Below are 18,561 nucleotides of genomic sequence, written 5' to 3' on the forward strand. Positions count from 1 at the left end.
TGAAATAATACAATTATATTCTGTGACTTATCAAGACCTATGTCCGCTACAAGGGACAGATGATAGAAACTACATACTGAATTGTTTCTTTCAACCCCAATACTTACATTACCTAGACAAAATAATAATATCAAAACTTTTTTTCTTCTGGGTCTCAGGAAAATAATATAAAATAGGCTGATGGAAAAGGGTTTCGGCTGAAGAAAAAACCTTAGAAATGAGGGGACATAGGGCTGTGGGAACAGGCACGCTCCCGTCAAAGTTATAAAGACACGGAGACACGGAGCAAGCACTGGTTGTTTCGTCTGTTGTGCATACTATCAGTCACTCCCCGACGCATCAGTCTACATGTGTGATCTCAGATCTCTGATCTAACTGGCATTCTATCACAACGTCGCTTGACATCGCCTGACCTCAGCTGAAATCATCTTTCCAGGAAAAGAATAACATGCCAGCCGACAAAGGTATGATTGCCAGATAAGTATGGAGACGTTTTTGCGCTGCACAGATAAGGTGTCAACACATGTCCTAACTTTTAAAGATCAGCTGTATTGGAGTCTAGTGAGTATTTGGCACAACATTGTAGCCTTCACAGTCTGCTGTCTTGTCTGCGGAGTGGATTGAAAGTTTTTGGTGCTGGAAACAATTCGGACAATAGATTGTCAAAAGCTGGCAACGTTTAGTTAATCAGTGTTTGTATACTTACATGCGTGTAGGCTAAGTCGAGCTAGCTCGTTTTGACGTTATTTCAACTTTCCACTAATTAATCTATAACATGATATTTTTTTATTAGAAGTGATAATATTTCATGTTCTTGCATAAATGGAAAAGGGGAAAATTACAGTTTGTTTTAGCCTGCGGCGTACTCGGGCTGTTCGGGGGGGCTGAAACTTATAAAAGGGCACCTCCTTTCACAGTTAGGTAACAAAAGGGCCTGGGGGTCCTCCCCCAGAACATTTTCAGCATCTAAAACTATATCCCCTACATTGCAATGAGTATTTTTGTGACCAGTTGTGGTGGAAATTAAATTATGAAAAAGAAAAACACTATACAATTGATATATGTCTATATTATTGATTACATAATTGATTACATACATAATTAATATAATATATCATAAACTACATGGGCCTCCAGAGGGCTTTTTTTTTTTTTTTACATTCAATTCATCGGAGGGGCATCCAAAGGGCACATTTGTGCATTCAGTCCAGCAAAGAGGAACCCAGAGGGCACTTTTTAACAATTTATAGACTCAGGAATATTTTTTTTACATTTTGGACATTTGGGGGACATCCAGAGGGCACTTTTGCATGCATTATTCAATGAAAGGGCACCAGAGAAGGCAATTTGTAATGTTTTATCTAATCCAAGAGGGCACTTAATCGCAATTTCTTTCGGACATTAGGGCACCTGCGGGCACCAGGTTTAGGGAGTTTGAGTGATGGTGTGTAGGACAAAGCAAGAAATAAAGCTGGCTGTGGGGGACCATTGTATGTTGATAACTTAACTGATAACTCATTGCTTTATATCATTTGTTATAGCTCCCGACACCCCAGTGGAAATCCTTGTTGATCTTCTCACAAAAGCTAATGAGATAGCTGCAAAAAGTGATAATGTGCCAAAAGAGTTGACACACTACTTGCAGAAGGCCTTGGACATAGCTGGTGGCCTGGATGTCTACCTGGACGAGATGTCCACACAGGAGAGTGAACCTCTTGCAGAGCTCTATAAGTATGGCTTGGCCTCCTGCTCACATGTTAAATAAATAATACTAACCCTGTGTGGCAAACTTTTCCATATTTGTATTCTTTCTTAATTCCAGGAAAACAATTTGCCACGACTGGGACCAGGTGCACAAGGAAGGCAAAACCATGTTCAAGCTTCCAAAGGAGTGCATCACTGGATGTGTTGAAGGTTTGACTTTTTTTGTTTACTGTTCATTGCTATTAAATTCACTAATTTAACATGTTGCAATTTCAGCTGTTTTTGTTTTTATTTTTATTTTTATTTTTTTTGCAGGCCAGACCCTGAAAATGCTGGTTCACATTACTCATGCAAAGAGGGTTCTGGAGGTTGGAATGTTTACAGGCTATGGTGCACTCTCGATGGCTGAAGGGCTTCCTGAAGATGGTCGCTTAGTTGCCTGTGAGTTGGAGCCATACCTCAAAGACTTTGCCCAGCCGATTTTTGACAAGTCTCCACATGGAAAAAAAATTGAAGTCCATACTGGATCTGCCATGGACACCCTAAAGGTGAGATGTAGAAATATTTAATCAATATTTAAGACCTGTTAGAGAATGGGTTCTGTAATTTGCTAAGCATTAGAAGATTAACCCTGACTCCTCTTTGAGAGCTTTGAGTGGTCAGAAGACAAGAGATAGCACTTTATAAACACAGTCTGTTTACCATTTGTGATGTAATAAGTTATCAAAGCTGTAGGCAATAGACTGCAGCTGGATAGTTTTCTAATGACCCTCTGTGCTTTCCAGGAATTGGCTGCTGCAGGTGAGCAGTTTGACATGGTCTTCATCGATGCTGACAAGGATAACTACATCAACTATTATAACTTCATTCTGGACAACAACCTGCTCAGATTCCAAGGGTTCATATGTGTAGATAACTCACTGTTCAAAGCCAAGGTTTATCTCAAAGACACCACAGATAGTAATGGACTGGCTCTCAGAGAGTTTAACCAGTTTGTCTCCAACGATCCCCGCGTGGAACAGGTAATTTTTAAACCTCGACAAGCAACTGCATGTTTGACAAATATTTGGTCTTTATCATAACAATGTCTGTCTTGTTTTTAAGGTCATAATCCCTCTTAGAGATGGGATCAGTGTAATCCGTCGATCATCTGCAGCTTTTGAGGGCTCATTGACTGAGGTAATGTTTAGAGACCGAAAGGAGCAAGTGCTTTTTTAGAACTAAACAGCTGTCCTAATACATTTGTTGCTGATTTTTTTAATACTCCCATTTTCACCAATCTGACAGCTGATTTTCTTTCTTTGTCTCAGAGTGAAATAAATGATGATGAAGTTTTCCGTGGGGTCAAGGGACGCCCAATCCTTGATCGCATGCGCCTTGATGGGAAGGTGGCCTATGTGACGGGTGCTGGGCAAGGCATAGGCCGAGCTTTTGCTCATGCCCTGGGTGAGGCTGGGGCAAAGGTGGCCATTGTGGACCTTGACGAAGAAAAAGCTGATGCAGTGACTAAAGAGCTCTTTCTTAAAGGTAAGGACTGTTGACAGAAAGCAGCTGCAAAGCCTTATCCCAACAGTATGTTAATTCCTGAACTCTTGAGTTAATATTGTCATGTGGATTACGCTGCTACAAGTGGTTAGCAGTTGTTTAGTATGACTGTTCTTTTTAAGTAATCCAATTTGCTTAATATTTCTAATGATTGTTATTAAAACACAAAAAAAATAGACGTGCATAAAAAAATGTAATTTTAACCAACAGCAGTTCGAAAACCTTAACATATCCGGTTTCCATTTTTCTGTCCAGATGAGAAAATGGCAGAAAATTCTCACATTTCAAATCTCAAATGTGAGAATTTTGAGCCATATTCTGGTCTGGACCAAAAAATAGCAACCGGATATCTTTAGGTGGCTGTGACTCAGTGGTGGAGTAGGTCATCTCTCAATCAGAAGGTTGGAAACTCATCCTGCTGTACACATTCAACGATTTCCTTGGGCAGGACACTTAACCCCAAAAACTGACCCCTGTGGTTGTGCCATCGGTGTGTGAATGGGATTAGCTAATACTGATGGGTGCTTTACATAGCAGCCTCTACTATCAGTGTATAATTGTGGGATAATTAAGACATATAATGTAAAAGGCAGCAGACAGAAAACTAGAGAAAAAACTATTTACATAATAATTGTAATTTTTTCTTAAGGAAATTACTTTAGAGATGACTCATTAATCACGTTTTTTCTCTGTTTCTGTCAAAAATAAACTGATTGACTGATTTTCATTATGATTATAAAGGCATGCTATCTCCTTTAAATGTTATATTGTAATCAATTCTGTTTAAATCAAATTATTTGTCAGTTTATTATAAGTTGAACCAGCTTAGTATTGTGTGCAGTGGTTTTCCGTAAATGTTCTTTTAATGGATTTTGAGCTGAAGTATTATCTTAAAAGAAAAAACTCTAAAGAAATTGGCAGAAGGGAAGAGAAAATAAAATGTCATAATTTACGTTGCCAGTGACAAAATGAGATGACCTCAATGAAACGGACAGATTTTGTTGATGTTTAGTGCAAATACTGGGTAGTTGTTTTTTATTATTTTGACCAGCAGATGGCAGCAAACCAAAGGATAAGATATACTGTGTCAGGATACGTGTGCCTCTAAACTCAACTCTGTTATTTTGTCTTTACCTGAAGCGCTGAATAATGTACCCATTTACAAAAAAATGAAATAAAAACAAATTTCTATTTAAGTAATTTTTATAATTTTTCTTCTATGTTCAAATGATATTTACACAACAATTGCTTAAGCTTTTCTAAGTTTATCAGAGGCTTTTAAGCAAAATGCTAGCTAACCTACAGAAAAACATTTTCTTTTGTTACAGGTATTCATGCCATTTCCATCCTAGCTGACATAAGCAAACCAGCTGATGTCCAGAGAATGATACAGGAAATTGTCTCCAAATGGGGGACAGTTCACATTGCCTGTAACAATGCGGGTATTAACTTGAACTCAGCAAGTGAGGACACCAGTCTAGAGGAGTGGGACCACACCTTTAGTGTTAACCTGACGGGGACTTTCCTGTGCTGTCAGGTTCGTACCAACTGCAGAAAAAGACTGTGAGTGTGTGTGTGAGTGTGTGTGTGTGTGTGAGTGTGTGTGTGAGTGTGAGTGTGAGTGCGCGCGCATTTACGTGCATGAGAGATGGTAGTCACCTCAGAATTGATTAACCAACTAAATTAATATTTAAAAGATAAATGTTATTAAAATCTAAGTTCCAATATTCTCTAACTAACCTAGAAGTCGGTTCACATACTGATGGGAATATGTGCAAAGGCAAGGTCGTTTTAGTGTCACGCAAGGGGGAAAAAAACACATCAAATTTTAATTGATTTATGTATTAGTCAGGATATTTTTATTGTCTCTTCCCCTGTAATGGAAAATAATACTATAATTAGTAGGTCACTCACTATGAGTTCAGAAAAACATTACATTTATGTTCATCAATTCAACTGATGTTTTTCTGATTGAAAATCCAGTTGCATCTGAAGTGTTGATTAATTTTCTTCTTTCTTAAAGCCCCCCTTTAAGTTTTTTATTTAATCAGAATAACTAAAGATCAACAAATTTAGTTTTTCTTTTATTGCTATATTAAGTGAAACACATCATTGCATTTAGAAATGATACAAGGAAAAACCTTCAGTGAGATAAAATAAACATTAAAGAATGATTTTATCTAATATTTCTGGTATTTTCTTAAAGTTACAAAAGAAAGTAATCAATTAATAACAAAATGGTTTTTGGACTATCCCTCAAAGATTTATCTTACCGGGGGTTAATTTAGCATCAGTTCCTTAAATTAGTTTTAAATTATTCAGATATCTCCCCAACCCTTTATGAGTTTTAAAATGTACTGAGGTGCCTCAAATGTTGTCTTACCTCTTTTTCTGTCTAAGAATAAACTCCATGTTTTGGTTCATTTGTGCTAAAGTTTGTGGTAGCATTTCAGTGCAATGAGTGTTTGATATGACTCATTCTACTGAATTCTTGCCTTAGGCGGCCGGTCGAGTGATGTTGAAGCAAGGTTATGGTAAGATTATCAACACAGGCTCCATGGCCAGTCTAATAGGTAAGTGATGATTATAAACCCCCCCCCCCCGATTCTCTGTTGAGCTCGACATGTCTTCTTTTAATCTCTGAATTTTGTGAGGAGAGTTGGGTCGAAAACAGGAGAGGAGAGTTAAATTAATTTACATGGCTGTGCAGCTGTGTACAATAAGCATTTTTCAGAAGAAAAAGACTTACTTGAGTAAGGAACGTCACACTGGCAGAGTTGGAAGAAGTTGTTTTCCTGTTTATGAGCAACTTAAGATGAACTTGCTCATTTAAGGCAGGATTATACAGCTTTTCTACTTTGCAACTCTTATCCCACTTAAACTGTCCTATTGAGATTCATCCACCCCAGCAAACAGTAAGCTTTGCAATGTTGTAGTTGCATCTATCTGAAGCTCTTTTGCATCATAACAAACATCCCCTCTCTGTGGAGCTGTCTGGAGGATGTAAAGGCAACCAAAGGCATAACATGGGAAGGGAGGGTTCCTGTGCCACGGCAAAACCCTAGCATGTGCCAGCAGCGTTGTTTGAACAACGGAAGACACTTTTAGACTTTAGTGAGTGTGTAGTAAAAGGCTTGTAATTCGCGGCACTGGTGTATTGTTCCTCCTACAACAGGTTCCTCCAGGGGAACAGCAATACTTAATCAGCAGTATAGTCAAACAGCCAGTAAACCGCTATGCCATATGGGCCACAGTCCCGTCTGCAGGGGCAATCTGTAAAACAGGAGCATGCTGGTAAATAGAGGCCAGAATTTAAAAAATGATCAATTACTCACATTACATGCAGTCCTTCAGGAATTTACTTTATTGGTCTGGACATCTGTTATAATATTGTCATAATGTGTAATCAGATGGGACCTGTTATAGCCAAGTGGAAGCCGAAAAAGCAGCAGTAAATGCCCAATTAAAATGCCCAATGACAGCTTTTTGTCCATCTGCTAAATGGTGTGTGTGTGTGTGGAGGGGGTGTTGGTGGTCACACACACACACACACACACACACACACACACACACACACACACACACACACCTACACACACGCACACACACACTTAACACTGTCCCGACCGTCAACCACAGTTTTTTCACTGTATAACAGCAGATTGAAGACTCCCAGACAGGAAATATTTAAGTTAATATAGTCACATTCAGCTTTTTGGCTGAAGACCTTAAAAAGGCTTTGTGACTCTCACACTCATACTTGCAGACATCTGCTGCATTGCAATTCAGAACAGCCATGCCATTCTGGGAAAAAGTGCATAATAAACTCAGAAGAATTGAACATGTATAGGTATGCCTGATAATAAGCATGTTTCCCCCTCTACTGAAATGGACAACAAGTAACAGGGTGAATGTTAAAGAGGGCTTTGAAGAACGCTCTCCTGCTAACTCCTTTTCCCTCCTCTGGGGATTAGTGCTCTTTAAGACGGCGAAAACATCAATGCTGGTTTACTTAAAGGATGAAGGCATTTTCTGAATGGTATTTTGGGGCTGTATCATCAGGTCTTGAGCAAGGATTAGTGCTGTTAGGCATTTTGAGCTGTGTTTCCTGTCCTGATAAGTCGGATTTCACCTTCAATCTGCGTGTAAGCCCTGAGCTCTGCTCCTCCTCGCCTGCTCCTCTGAGGTCATAGCCTATCCTTATCCAGCCCAGCCCAATCTAACATTACCTTCATCTGTTATCTCTACACAATCCCACTCATCCACACTCTCAGCTACAGTTCTGCTGTCCCACCCTTTACATCTTATTTCTTGCCCAGTTTCCAGCATTTACCCCTGTCCCGTTAATATATCTCCTTTATCTGAGCTATGTATGCGGAATGCTCCAGCCCTTTCTCCCAAGGACCAGTCTCTGCCTCTCTGCAGCTGGCTGGTATTTATCATCCCTGTCTCACACTGAAGCTATTTGGCATTCAGATCGACGGGTGCTGAGGTTAACTACAAAAGTTGTATGTAACTTGGAGCTTTTCTTGTGATGATTAATCAACCAGCAGAAAATGAGCCCCCGTCCCGGCATCCCATGCAGTGTGCAGCATCTGGGATGGTCAGGGCAAACAAATGACTACCTGTCTCTGTTGCTGAGGACATAGCATAACTGGACATTATAAGCAATTAATTTTACATGGCTTCATCCGCTGGGGCCCCAGTAGCTGATGAAGAGCTTTTATGTAGCGTTCACAAGAAACTGCGTGAGCTATTAAATGAAATGTATATGTTGTCAGTTTTTGCGTGGAAACAACTACTTTCTTTCAAAGAAGAGAGAAGTAATACTAAGAACAATATATAATAATAACCTCTAACTTTCAAAAGTGTCAACTATTATAACGATGCAGTCAATTTTACCTTTTTGAAATTCTTTATTGGGTCTATTTAGAGACAAGATGTTCTCTTCTGCTCTTCTTTGCAGTTCCACATCCCCAGAAACAGCTCTCCTACAACACCTCAAAGGCTGGCGTGGTCAAAATGACACAGACTCTGGGCACTGAATGGATTGAAAGAGGAGTGTGTGTCAACTGCATCTCACCGTGAGTGTTGTCTGTTCTCAGCCTTCTTATCCCTCTGTGTGTGCCAAAACATTTTAAGGGATTGAGCTGCCAAAGGAAGTGGTGATTAGTGTGTTTGCTTTCATATGAAGAGCCTCATTTAGGAATGATGCAGTAATTTAAGTCCTCAAACAATACATCAGTGCTTAATTAGATGGCGTCTTGAGGGATGAATCAACCAAACACTTGCTCTAATTGTTCTTTTCAATTAGGGAATCAAATTTGCCACCTCACTCCAAGTGTCGGCACAACAATAGCGCCTTGTTTGTACCTATTTGTCTGTGAAGCTGAGCAGGGGGAAGAAAAGAGAACACGGGGAGGGTTGTGTGTAAGTGTGGGGGGGAGATGTTTAGTGAAGCATCCCTTAGCCCCAGCCATCTCTGAGTAAATCCATCCGGTGGCACAAGGCAGCCAGGCCCAGTCATAGCCTCAGAACAAAGCCCTCACACATGCTTGTCGCTCAGCTTCATTTATCGGCAGCTTGTTTGCTAATTTTAATTTGCAGAGAAGCATTCGTCTCTCCCCTTGCTTACTGGCTCTCTCAATGGGCTGTTGATTTCTTTGAAGTGACAGCCAGTAAATATGCATAAAAAGGGACACAATTAGTGTTCACAGGGTTGACTGGAGCCTGATTCCATTGGCAACTTTAGCCGCGGCTGTGATAAGCTGCATTATCTAGAAAATTGGCTAAGGGGAAACAGTGCCTCTGATTGCCAGCAAAGGTTCCAGATAACAGAGCAGCTGAAGAGAAATATAATTAAGGTGGAATATGTTAACCATGATGTCTCATGGTTCTTGGAAGTGCTAATTTATCCAATGTTGAAATACCATATCAAGGCAACAGAATACATGGAACAATAATTCAGGCCATGAGGCTTTTAGCTACTATCCTGTCAATTGTGTAGAATGACAGAAATCATTTGTATAAGAAGTGGGTGGCCATTTTGACATATTTATTTAAATGTAAGCGCTGTAATGTTACCCAATTACTCTAGAAAGTGGAGGTAGATCCCTGCTTTTGTTGTGACTGATAGAGCGATCAGATACCAGAGTAATAACAACAACCCTGAACTACTGTTTTTGAATAAATTACACCTGAATTCTTTAGGATTCAAACAGGATTGGGATGGATAATATGAAGAAGTTCCATATCATAAGTATCTTACCAAAGGCCATAAGCAAATAATGCCAGATGCCCCTTCACCCCCAGGGGCTCTTCATGAGATGTGAATTTTTGTGCTACCAGCACCACCATTAATATCATCAGAGATGTCATGCCATGCCCTTTCCACAAGGAATAATTGGGTTTATTTTTGTCACCAAAGTGGTGGCTCTAAAACAATGCTGTCACTCCTGGCTCTGAACTGAGATGCCTTCTGATTCCATTGTGCACCCCCCCCCTCTCCTCCCCCCTCCTTTATTTTCCTCACTTTCTTTGTCTCTCTTTTCAGGGGGATTGTTGACACCCCTCTCATCCATTCAGAGAGTTTGAGGCCTCTTGTGCAGCGCTGGCTGTCAGACATCCCTGCTGGTAGACTGGCTCAAGTGACAGACCTGCAAGCTGCAGTGGTCTTCTTGGCATCTGATGCCTCTGACTACATGACAGGGCATAACTTAGTCATAGAGGGTGGGCAAAGTCTGTGGTAGAGGGGGTTGATGAAGAGATGAAAACTTGTCCCCTCTGTCTTCTGGCAGAAGTTTCTGAAAAATGTATTTTATTTAGTATACTCCCTTTTTTCCATTCAAGCTTGCTGGAATATGATTGGCTCAGGTAACATCTAATTTATTGTCTGATGACATAAATAAGCTGTTGTCCTCTGTTTCCTGTGAATGTTCAGTTTGTTGTAGTATGTGAACCAATGATATTACTTTTAGCAAATTGACATTTTTCTTGTGTTGAAATCTAAACGGAGGTCCTCTTATCAAACTGTGGAAATTAGCTGTGTCTAAATAAACTTCTTTGGTCCAAGAGACAAAATGTCACTCTGTTTTTTCATGTTGTCTTGTCCTATTTTATTTGTCCGAGGTTCTCGTGACATAACAGCACACCATATGCTGTTACAATACAACAGTTTTAATAAATTATTTTAAATATTGTCTTAACCCTCCTGTTATGTTCGTTTCTCAGGAACTGCAATAATGTTCCTGTGTCAATTGGACATTGGACACGGCATATTTAATTATCCAAAAGTGTCAGAACCCCAAAAATCTCAATAAACAGGTTTTAATCTCATTGTTAACTCCATTACTAATCATTTAAATCAATATTTAGCACAATGGTCTTCTTTTCCTCTCACAGATCATCTGTCAGTGAGAATAACTTACACGCTTTTCAAAAAAATTCATGTTAAAACTTTTTTTTAATGTACATTGTAAAGACCTAAATGTGAATACAATAGTTTTGATGGAATTTTTTTTTTTTTTTTTTGATGAAGTGAGGTTGATAAATGAACAGGAGACACCTCTTCTGTCAGATGCTGCCCAGATTTTGATGCTGTATTTAGCTGGTTTGGAAGGAATATATTGCCTCTGAATGCCTCTAGACTTTCATCCACTGTGACATTAGGGCCTGGGTTATAGAGTAGTGGGAGTTGCTCTACCCACTTGTTCCTCACTGTCCTAATGGATGCCAGCTTGTCTCTCTTTGATCCCAGCTTCTGCAGTCAATTGCCAAAGTGTCCTTGGGCAAGACACTGACCCCCAAATTGGCAATACAATACATTGATCTTTTTTTATTGTATATATGTAAACGCCATATTTAAAAGATGACTCTTTATTCAAGTATTTTTTTCAAACTGCTGGATCTCAACAGAATGCAGTCCGAGTTGCTCTACAGGACAACAACAGGGATAGCAGTTTTGTACTGTGAAGAGTAAAATACAAGCTTCTTTGCGTGTGCATGTTGGATGCATGACTAACTATCTTCAAATCACCAAATAAACTGGCTCATCTATGCCGATTTGTCAGACTCTCCTCGCTATATTTTTCCACCAAAAGAAAGGACTTGTTTAAAAGGCTGGATTCATTTCACAGAAGAGAAAACTACAGAATGATTGGTTCAGAGAACATCCCCAGTTCATGTTCAAACCACAAACGAATAGCAGTAGTGATTTGTATTGTACACAGTCTGCACCTTGACTTACCACTCTCTCTGGTCCAAGACTCTTGTGTACCATATGTGGGATTACGGCATCCCAGTCTGCCTCTCTCCGGCACTTTCTTGCCAAATGGCCCTCAGAAGTGGTGCTTGTCAGTGCCTTCTTAATTGCTCCATTAACTGTTTGTGTGCTGAAAAACAATACTTAAAGGAGAGGTTAGCCGAGGACATGACCCTGACTGCTGCAATTATATGAAAAGTAGTGGCCAATTAGCACACTCTGTAATGTGACACTGTTAGTGTTTATGTGAGCAACTTCAAGTTCTCACTGTTAGTGACTGTCCCCTGATTTACATAATTGGGGTGTTGGTCATTAATAGGAATGGCATGTTAGAGGATCCCATTAAGATATGGAGTGAGATCTGATCTTCTCCATTGCTCTCTGCTATTTATCTCCAGCTGCAATGGCACATTAGAAGTTATTGGGATTCTTATCCTCATATTTTATGGTAAAATATGAAAGTTTGTTACAGTGTGTGAACACAAGGTCTTGGAGAATTTGTTCACATAGAGGCCAATTTTGCTCTTGTCAGCCATTTCCGGTCTTGCCACTAAAGGGCAGTATAGAGACAGGCATTTGCAGCAATTACACCAGGAAAAAAAAGTTGCAATAAGAAGTTATCACATCATTTTCCATCTTCTAAAGGTAATAACAATGAACCCTGGATTCCGTGGATGTGATAAAATTAAGACAACCTCTCCGACTCAAGTCTGCAAACAGCTCAACATGATTGTCAATCAAAGAAATGCAGAATCAATACACATATGTTGAATTAAATATGATTTGTTTAGTGGACAATTACATTTGAAATGCATTAAAATGATGCTATATCATTTTTCATGATGATACTGGAGTTATCGCTTAAGGTCAAACACAATACTTAGCAAATATCAATCCTCCATATAAATTGATTAAGTGCAATATCAATTTGCATCTACAGGACACATGTTTGCCGAAGACATAACTTCCAATCAGTTATTGTTGCATCCCCAAGTCTACCAAAAATAAAGCCAAATTTAAATAAATTATGTCACCGTTATGATCAAAGCTCTTTTAATCCCATCCTTATTTTTTTTCCCGGCTATTCAGTCACCACTTAGAGGAAGCATCTAAACTGTTGTTTTGTCCTCATGTTTTGCACTGTATTAAACTCTTAAAAAGCCCTCTCTGAAAGTTTTTGTTTTCCTTTCAAATTGCAGTCAATAGAGCCAAAACTATAATTTGAGCAGCAAAATGCATATCCTTTGAATGCCTTAGCCCGTTCATGCCGTGTAAGTGATCTTGAATCCATTATTTCTGACCTTCTTTTGCTACCATTACACTGAAGAGTGGGTCCCCATTGTACATTGCGCTTTTTTGCTAAACAGTTTTTCAACAGAAAAAGGCACTTGCGTGCCCTCACACTAAAAGTCTACTTTGATTAACACTCAGCTCTGTCATGGCAGCAACATTTTATAGCAGCAGCCTTTCAGAGGGAGACACCGGTGAATGGTGAATGGTGAACAATACAATGAGGCAATGTGTGTTGCTGGGCAGGTTGTGTCCTAGTGACAAGGGGACCCAAGGGTTTATGTATGACATATTAACATTTGACAATATCAAGACACCTTTATTGATGGATTATGGTGTCCTGCTACATACCCACTCAGTGAGGTGTTTGAGGATGACATGTAACCTATTATAAATTGAGTCGAACCCCTGATGCTATCATTAGATGTAGGGCTGTGCAACAGCAAAAGGAAAATGCCAACATTTATCTTCAAAAAAGACCCGGGACTGTGAGCCACATACTCAAGGACCAAGACGATTTGATTCAACCTATAGCAGATAATCTGATTATTATTGCAGCCAAAAATTGTGTCATGTTGATTCAATAAAACTGCTTTAATATGTCTGTCTCATTTTTTAAATGATAATTAATCTATGTCTTCACTGAATACAGACAGAAAATTAAGACTATGGAGGAAATGTATGTTCAGTGTATAATGAAGCTGTTGAGGAGATTAAGGATTTTTTCTAAGGTGAATATAAAGCTACCACAGTAGCTTGTTCAATTGTTGTGGTGTAGTTTGGTGTAAAACCACAACAACAAATAAACAATTAGCCATTTCATACATCTTCGTTTAATTGACGTCACAAGATAAGTGATGGGGAACTGTAAAATATGATGTTTGTAAACAAAAAACACGAGTGTTGTTGAGGAAACTTAAAATGCGTTTTAAGTTTGTCTATCTAGTAATACTTTCTTAATGCATGCAGCTAAATATTGAGTTCCACTTTATTTTGATAATCAGAGGCAGTTTTATGACTTTGGTGTTTGTCAGGTCACTCAACCTGTGTGAGAAGGAGAGAGAAGGAGAGAGAGAGACAGCCAGACACACACACACACACAGAGAGAGAGAGAGAGAGAGAGAGAGAGAGAGAGAGAGAGAGAGAGAGAGAGAGAGAGAGAGAGAGAGAGAGAGAGAGAGAGAAAATGCATGTGTTACACTTGGCTTTGTAAAGGCATTGGATCATTGTCTACCAATGTTGGTCATCTCATGTGTTATTCATTGAGAAGCTGTTTTGCTGTTTGCTCTCCTCATGCTACCTGCTGACTTCTCATGGCGTGACTTGAAGGGGTTCTGTGATTACTCAGATGGCCTGCCAATACAGTGTAAGGCTTTTATCAAGCTGCTGTGGCATTGCAGGTTTTTATTATTGCAAGTTATTTATGGTACATTTTCTGTTTCCTTTTTAAAAAAGTTATTACAAAATTCAGTTTCACATGCAGTTGTTTTCCATTTTCTGTGCCTTTAGCAAACAGGAATTTTAATATTTTTGTAGCAGTTTAATTTTTTATTATCAAATCAAGACATTCCTAACATTTTTATTCCTTTCACAGTATGCAATCGCTGCAATAATGCAGATGTGTTCTTTTTTTCTTTTGACACTGTGGGTTTTTGTATGAGATTTGCTTTCATCTTTTTCAATCCAATATGAGTATATCATTTTCAGCAAAGACACCTCCAATGCCATCCAAAGAGGTGTTTAAAACACTATTTTTTCCTTCTTCCATCCACTTTCTGCATCACTCTTGTAAATCTAAAGGGCTTTTACTCAACATTAATACTGAGCTTGGGAAACATTGAACTTGCAGTTCTCTAATTACAATGCAGCTAATGTGTTATTTCCTCCCCAAGTGGGATTACTTTCATCTTTCCTATTAAGATGCACATTTTGTTAGGATACTCAAATTACAAACCCAATATTAAATCTGACTGTGCAAAAGGCATTGATCATAGCCCTGATAGCTGCACTCCAACTTTGATTTAATTTGCACTTCCATTAATATCTATGAGACGTCCGATTGTCGTCTTGGGCATATTGATGGTATTGTAAGCCCTGCCTTCATATAATGTTCCCCAGCGGCAAAGAAGAAATGTTACAGAGAATTAGGCCGAGAAGTAGGCTCAGTGGAACTGGCACTGCAGTCAGAAATTCATTACCCTAATAAATAGGGAGGGGGGGGGAGGGGGGGGAGTCTTAAGAGAAATTTCTCTCTCCTTCCTCTCTCACTCTCACCACAAAAATACAAAAAGCCCTTACTTTGGCCTTTAGAGTGGATGACTAACTTAGACATATCTTATTATTGCTGCCTGTAAACCCAAGGGTCTTCTTAAGACTCTAGAAAAGACTTTTCAGTGTGCCTGATGATTCAATACAAAAGCAGTCACTTACTGCCTGTCCATCATGAAGCTGTGTCTCTACATTCTGAGATATTTGGTTACATGCGATTTCAGCTCTAGTTTATTTTAATAACACTGAAGTTAAATACTGTATAGTAATGGATTCAATGTGGGGATACAAAGATTCAAGTGTCAAACCATGCTGATTTTTTATGTTGATTAATGAAGTGCCAAGTGAGAATATGTACTCTAGCCTTCCTTTGTTGCAGCCTTGACATGCTGTTTTCTATAGGGAAAACACTACTGGAGCCCAGAGACATGAGTTATGCTGTAATTAATCCCATCATAGTGATGAAAATAGATGTTGTTGTACCTAGAAAACTCTATGAGCCAAGATGGAGGAAAATTCATTGTTAGGTGATTGTGTTCAGACACTGTGCTTTCCTCTTAGTCCCTCTCCATGGTTTAGCAGTGTATCTTTCAATAAGGTTCCTGAAACATCTCTTTGCATCTCTTTTTTCTTGCATGCTCAGAATCCTACACATGCATTTTCCATTGATGGCATAATTTCTTCTTTTGTTTTCAAAAAGGGGGTAGGCTGTGGTTATGATCCTTACGATTCTGCCAGTGATTCATTTGCAGGTCATTAAAAGACTCGTCTTTTGAAAGCATTGGCCTGCTCAGGTGGCAAAGCCACTGCAAAAGAGAAATGTCGTAAATAAAGGGAGCTACATTTCAAGTGCAATAAATAGGGGACACCTAAGGACCTTGCATGATTGCAGACATCTAATCATTTAATTTATGTGTGTCGAAAGGAGCCTTCATTAACATTCAAGTAGCACTCATCTGTCTGGCAGGATCATTCTGAAGGCTGCATCACTCTCAAATGGAACATATCTATTTGAGCAACACAGCATGGCTACATACTTCGCAGGCACCTTCTCGGTATCCTCCTCAATGTCATGAGAGACACAGCATGTAACTCTCATAACTTATAGATTGTGATTTGTGATCCAGTGATGGTGTTGCTGATAATTTTGAGAACCTTTGACAAAGTTAAAGTCATATTCTCTAGGTCACAGTAGGATACAGTGTTGGGACTAACACTCCTGGCTGTGTTGCAGCAATTCATTTAACCTTTTATCAAAGCAGTCTGGGATAAGGTGCCTCTCGGACTGTAGCCCTTTAGAAGATGATCACTAGCAGCCTTTTGATGAGGACAAGCCAGGCCTGTGATGTTTATTTTTCAAAAAATGTCTAGTCTAGTCTTTGTTAGCACTGTAATCCTGTAACACACCTCGTTGTCTGAACACCAGATAAATGCGTGACAGAAACTCAATAATAATTGGCGTGGATTGCTTTTGACACGTGCTGGTTGCTGACAGCCTCTTTGTTCTTCAGTCAGATGTCATATTTAACACATCAAAGGGCTGGGATACTTCGCACTCTGCTAAGGACTGATGGCAAGCCTGACACTTAACTGTTAGGAGGAGAGAGAGTTGGGTATCTCTGGAAGAGAATAAAGTCAAGTTGTATTAAGTGTTCAGTTTTTTTTTTTTAAGTCCCTGCCTGATAAATGAAGTAATACATGGACAGTCTCTTACAGGGAAAACCCCAGAGGAATTTTTTGCAGAACACTCATGCAGAATTCATTCATAATATGTATTTGCATCAGTAGTATGTTCGTATGTGACCGATGTTACAAAAACAAGTTCTGTGGGGGTGGTGTTGTTAGTGTCATTGTGGTATCTTATAAACACTGAAATTTGACAGTTTTTTTTTAAAATCTCGATCAATGCAGTGATTGCCCCCCAGAGCTAAGACAAACCTGTCAGTCTTAGGCTATAGCTGCGTGTGGTGATTGAAAACGCAAGATTTGAAAACAGGTCCCAGCGTGGAATTTTTAAAAAAATGCAACCCTTTACATCGCCATGTAAAGAATAGATACGCAGATCCTCCAAAAATGGGGAAGTCACAGCCCCATTCACACATGCGAATTACGTTCCCAGTGTAATAGACATGTGGGACCAACCACTGGTCTGACATGCATACTCCAGTGTTTTTAGTAATTTTTCCATTGAAGTTTATGAATGAAGAGAGTAAAGTCCGTTTGTTCTAATAATTTGTACTGTACAAAAACAACTACACTGCAGTCAGGTGTGTTGTTAAAATGATCACTGTACATGAAGCTTTATTCTCAGTGTTTTAGCACCAGTGTAGCAATTCAGTATATTTAACAATACCTGCAATGAGAATCAATGAACAGAGTCAATGAAGATTGACTGTAATAGCCCACAGTCAATGAAAGCTAGTATATTATTAATTGTGCCATTGCAGACAGGCCGACCCTATGTCATTGTAGCTCCCATTAGGTTTAAGTACAAACCCAGAGGGCCTGGAGGAAAGAGGAAAAACAGCAATGTGAGAAGTCTACATACTAGCCAGAAGACCTGCAATGCCCCCACTTTACAAGGTAAATCAACCCAATGTTGGAATCTTTAAATAGCTCTTAGTTAAAAAAAAAGCACATTTCAACTGATACACCAGGAGTGAGAGAGGCATGCTCCTCTCTATAGTAAGTATCCCGCATCATTTTGATGTCTCTAACAAGAACACAATAAATTGTTCCTCATTATTCAGTAATTAACTCCAATGCGCTAGGTCCCCATCCCCCTGCGCCACGATCTAATCACCACCCTCCTCCCCTTTTCTCCTCCTGCTACACAGCTCTTTAATTTCCTCTATGCTGTGGGGGGTGGGGGCAAAAGTGGGTGGAAGGGGGGCAAGCACACAGCTTGATGCACTTCATCATCCCCTTGCCACCCTCTTGCCACCCCTCACCCTATCCAAGCCACACCTTTCCTTCCTTTCCTTCCTTTTTCCACATTCCTATGCCAGCTTCTCATCCAATGTGTGCTCCAACCCTGCAGGAAGCCACCTGATTAAAGGAGGTAGAGGTCATCTCATCTGTGACTACAGGCTCCAGCCACATTTGACATGAGTGCTTTGCACTACTAATGCAACTAAACTCGCTTCCAGGTCCTAGTCACTCTCTTTCAGCTGGGCTTTCCCTTTCCTCCTCTTCTCTTAATTGCTGAAATGAGGTCATTAATTGGAGACTGAGTCAAATCACCTGTTATTTCAGCTGGGAATTATCCGCTGATTGAAAGGTATTATAAAAACCTGCTCAGGGCCTGTTTTTTTTCTTGTGCCTGCTGGGAGATCCCTGTGTGCCTTAACAATCTTTGCCCATGGGCACACGACTCTCTTTACTTTCTCTTGTGGAGATTAGACGGGTAGTTTTGGGTGACACACATCCACACATGTGGCCCAAATATAGATTCAAGAGAGTCAGTAGTGTCAGGCGCAATTCCTGGAGGATGT

At 39.6% G+C, this 18,561-nt stretch overlaps 1 protein-coding gene across 1 annotated transcript; it reads left to right on the top strand.

The window, feature by feature from the left end:
- Nucleotides 1-258: 258 nt before the first annotated feature.
- zgc:113054 (uncharacterized protein LOC541322 homolog) lies at nucleotides 259-10,334 on the top strand. Its single transcript, XM_034690272.1, has 11 exons — nucleotides 259-464; nucleotides 1,542-1,731; nucleotides 1,823-1,914; nucleotides 2,020-2,252; nucleotides 2,490-2,726; nucleotides 2,809-2,883; nucleotides 3,015-3,231; nucleotides 4,578-4,786; nucleotides 5,750-5,822; nucleotides 8,216-8,333; nucleotides 9,803-10,334. Exons 1-11 carry the CDS (start codon nucleotides 449-451, stop codon nucleotides 9,996-9,998), a joined length of 1,656 nt encoding a protein of 551 aa, XP_034546163.1. The 5' UTR covers nucleotides 259-448; the 3' UTR covers nucleotides 9,999-10,334.
- The last annotated feature ends 8,227 nt before the right edge of the window (nucleotides 10,335-18,561 follow it).

Source organism: Notolabrus celidotus, chromosome 1 (genome assembly GCF_009762535.1).
Source record: "Notolabrus celidotus isolate fNotCel1 chromosome 1, fNotCel1.pri, whole genome shotgun sequence".
In the NCBI taxonomy this organism is placed as follows: Eukaryota; Metazoa; Chordata; class Actinopteri; order Labriformes; family Labridae; genus Notolabrus; species Notolabrus celidotus.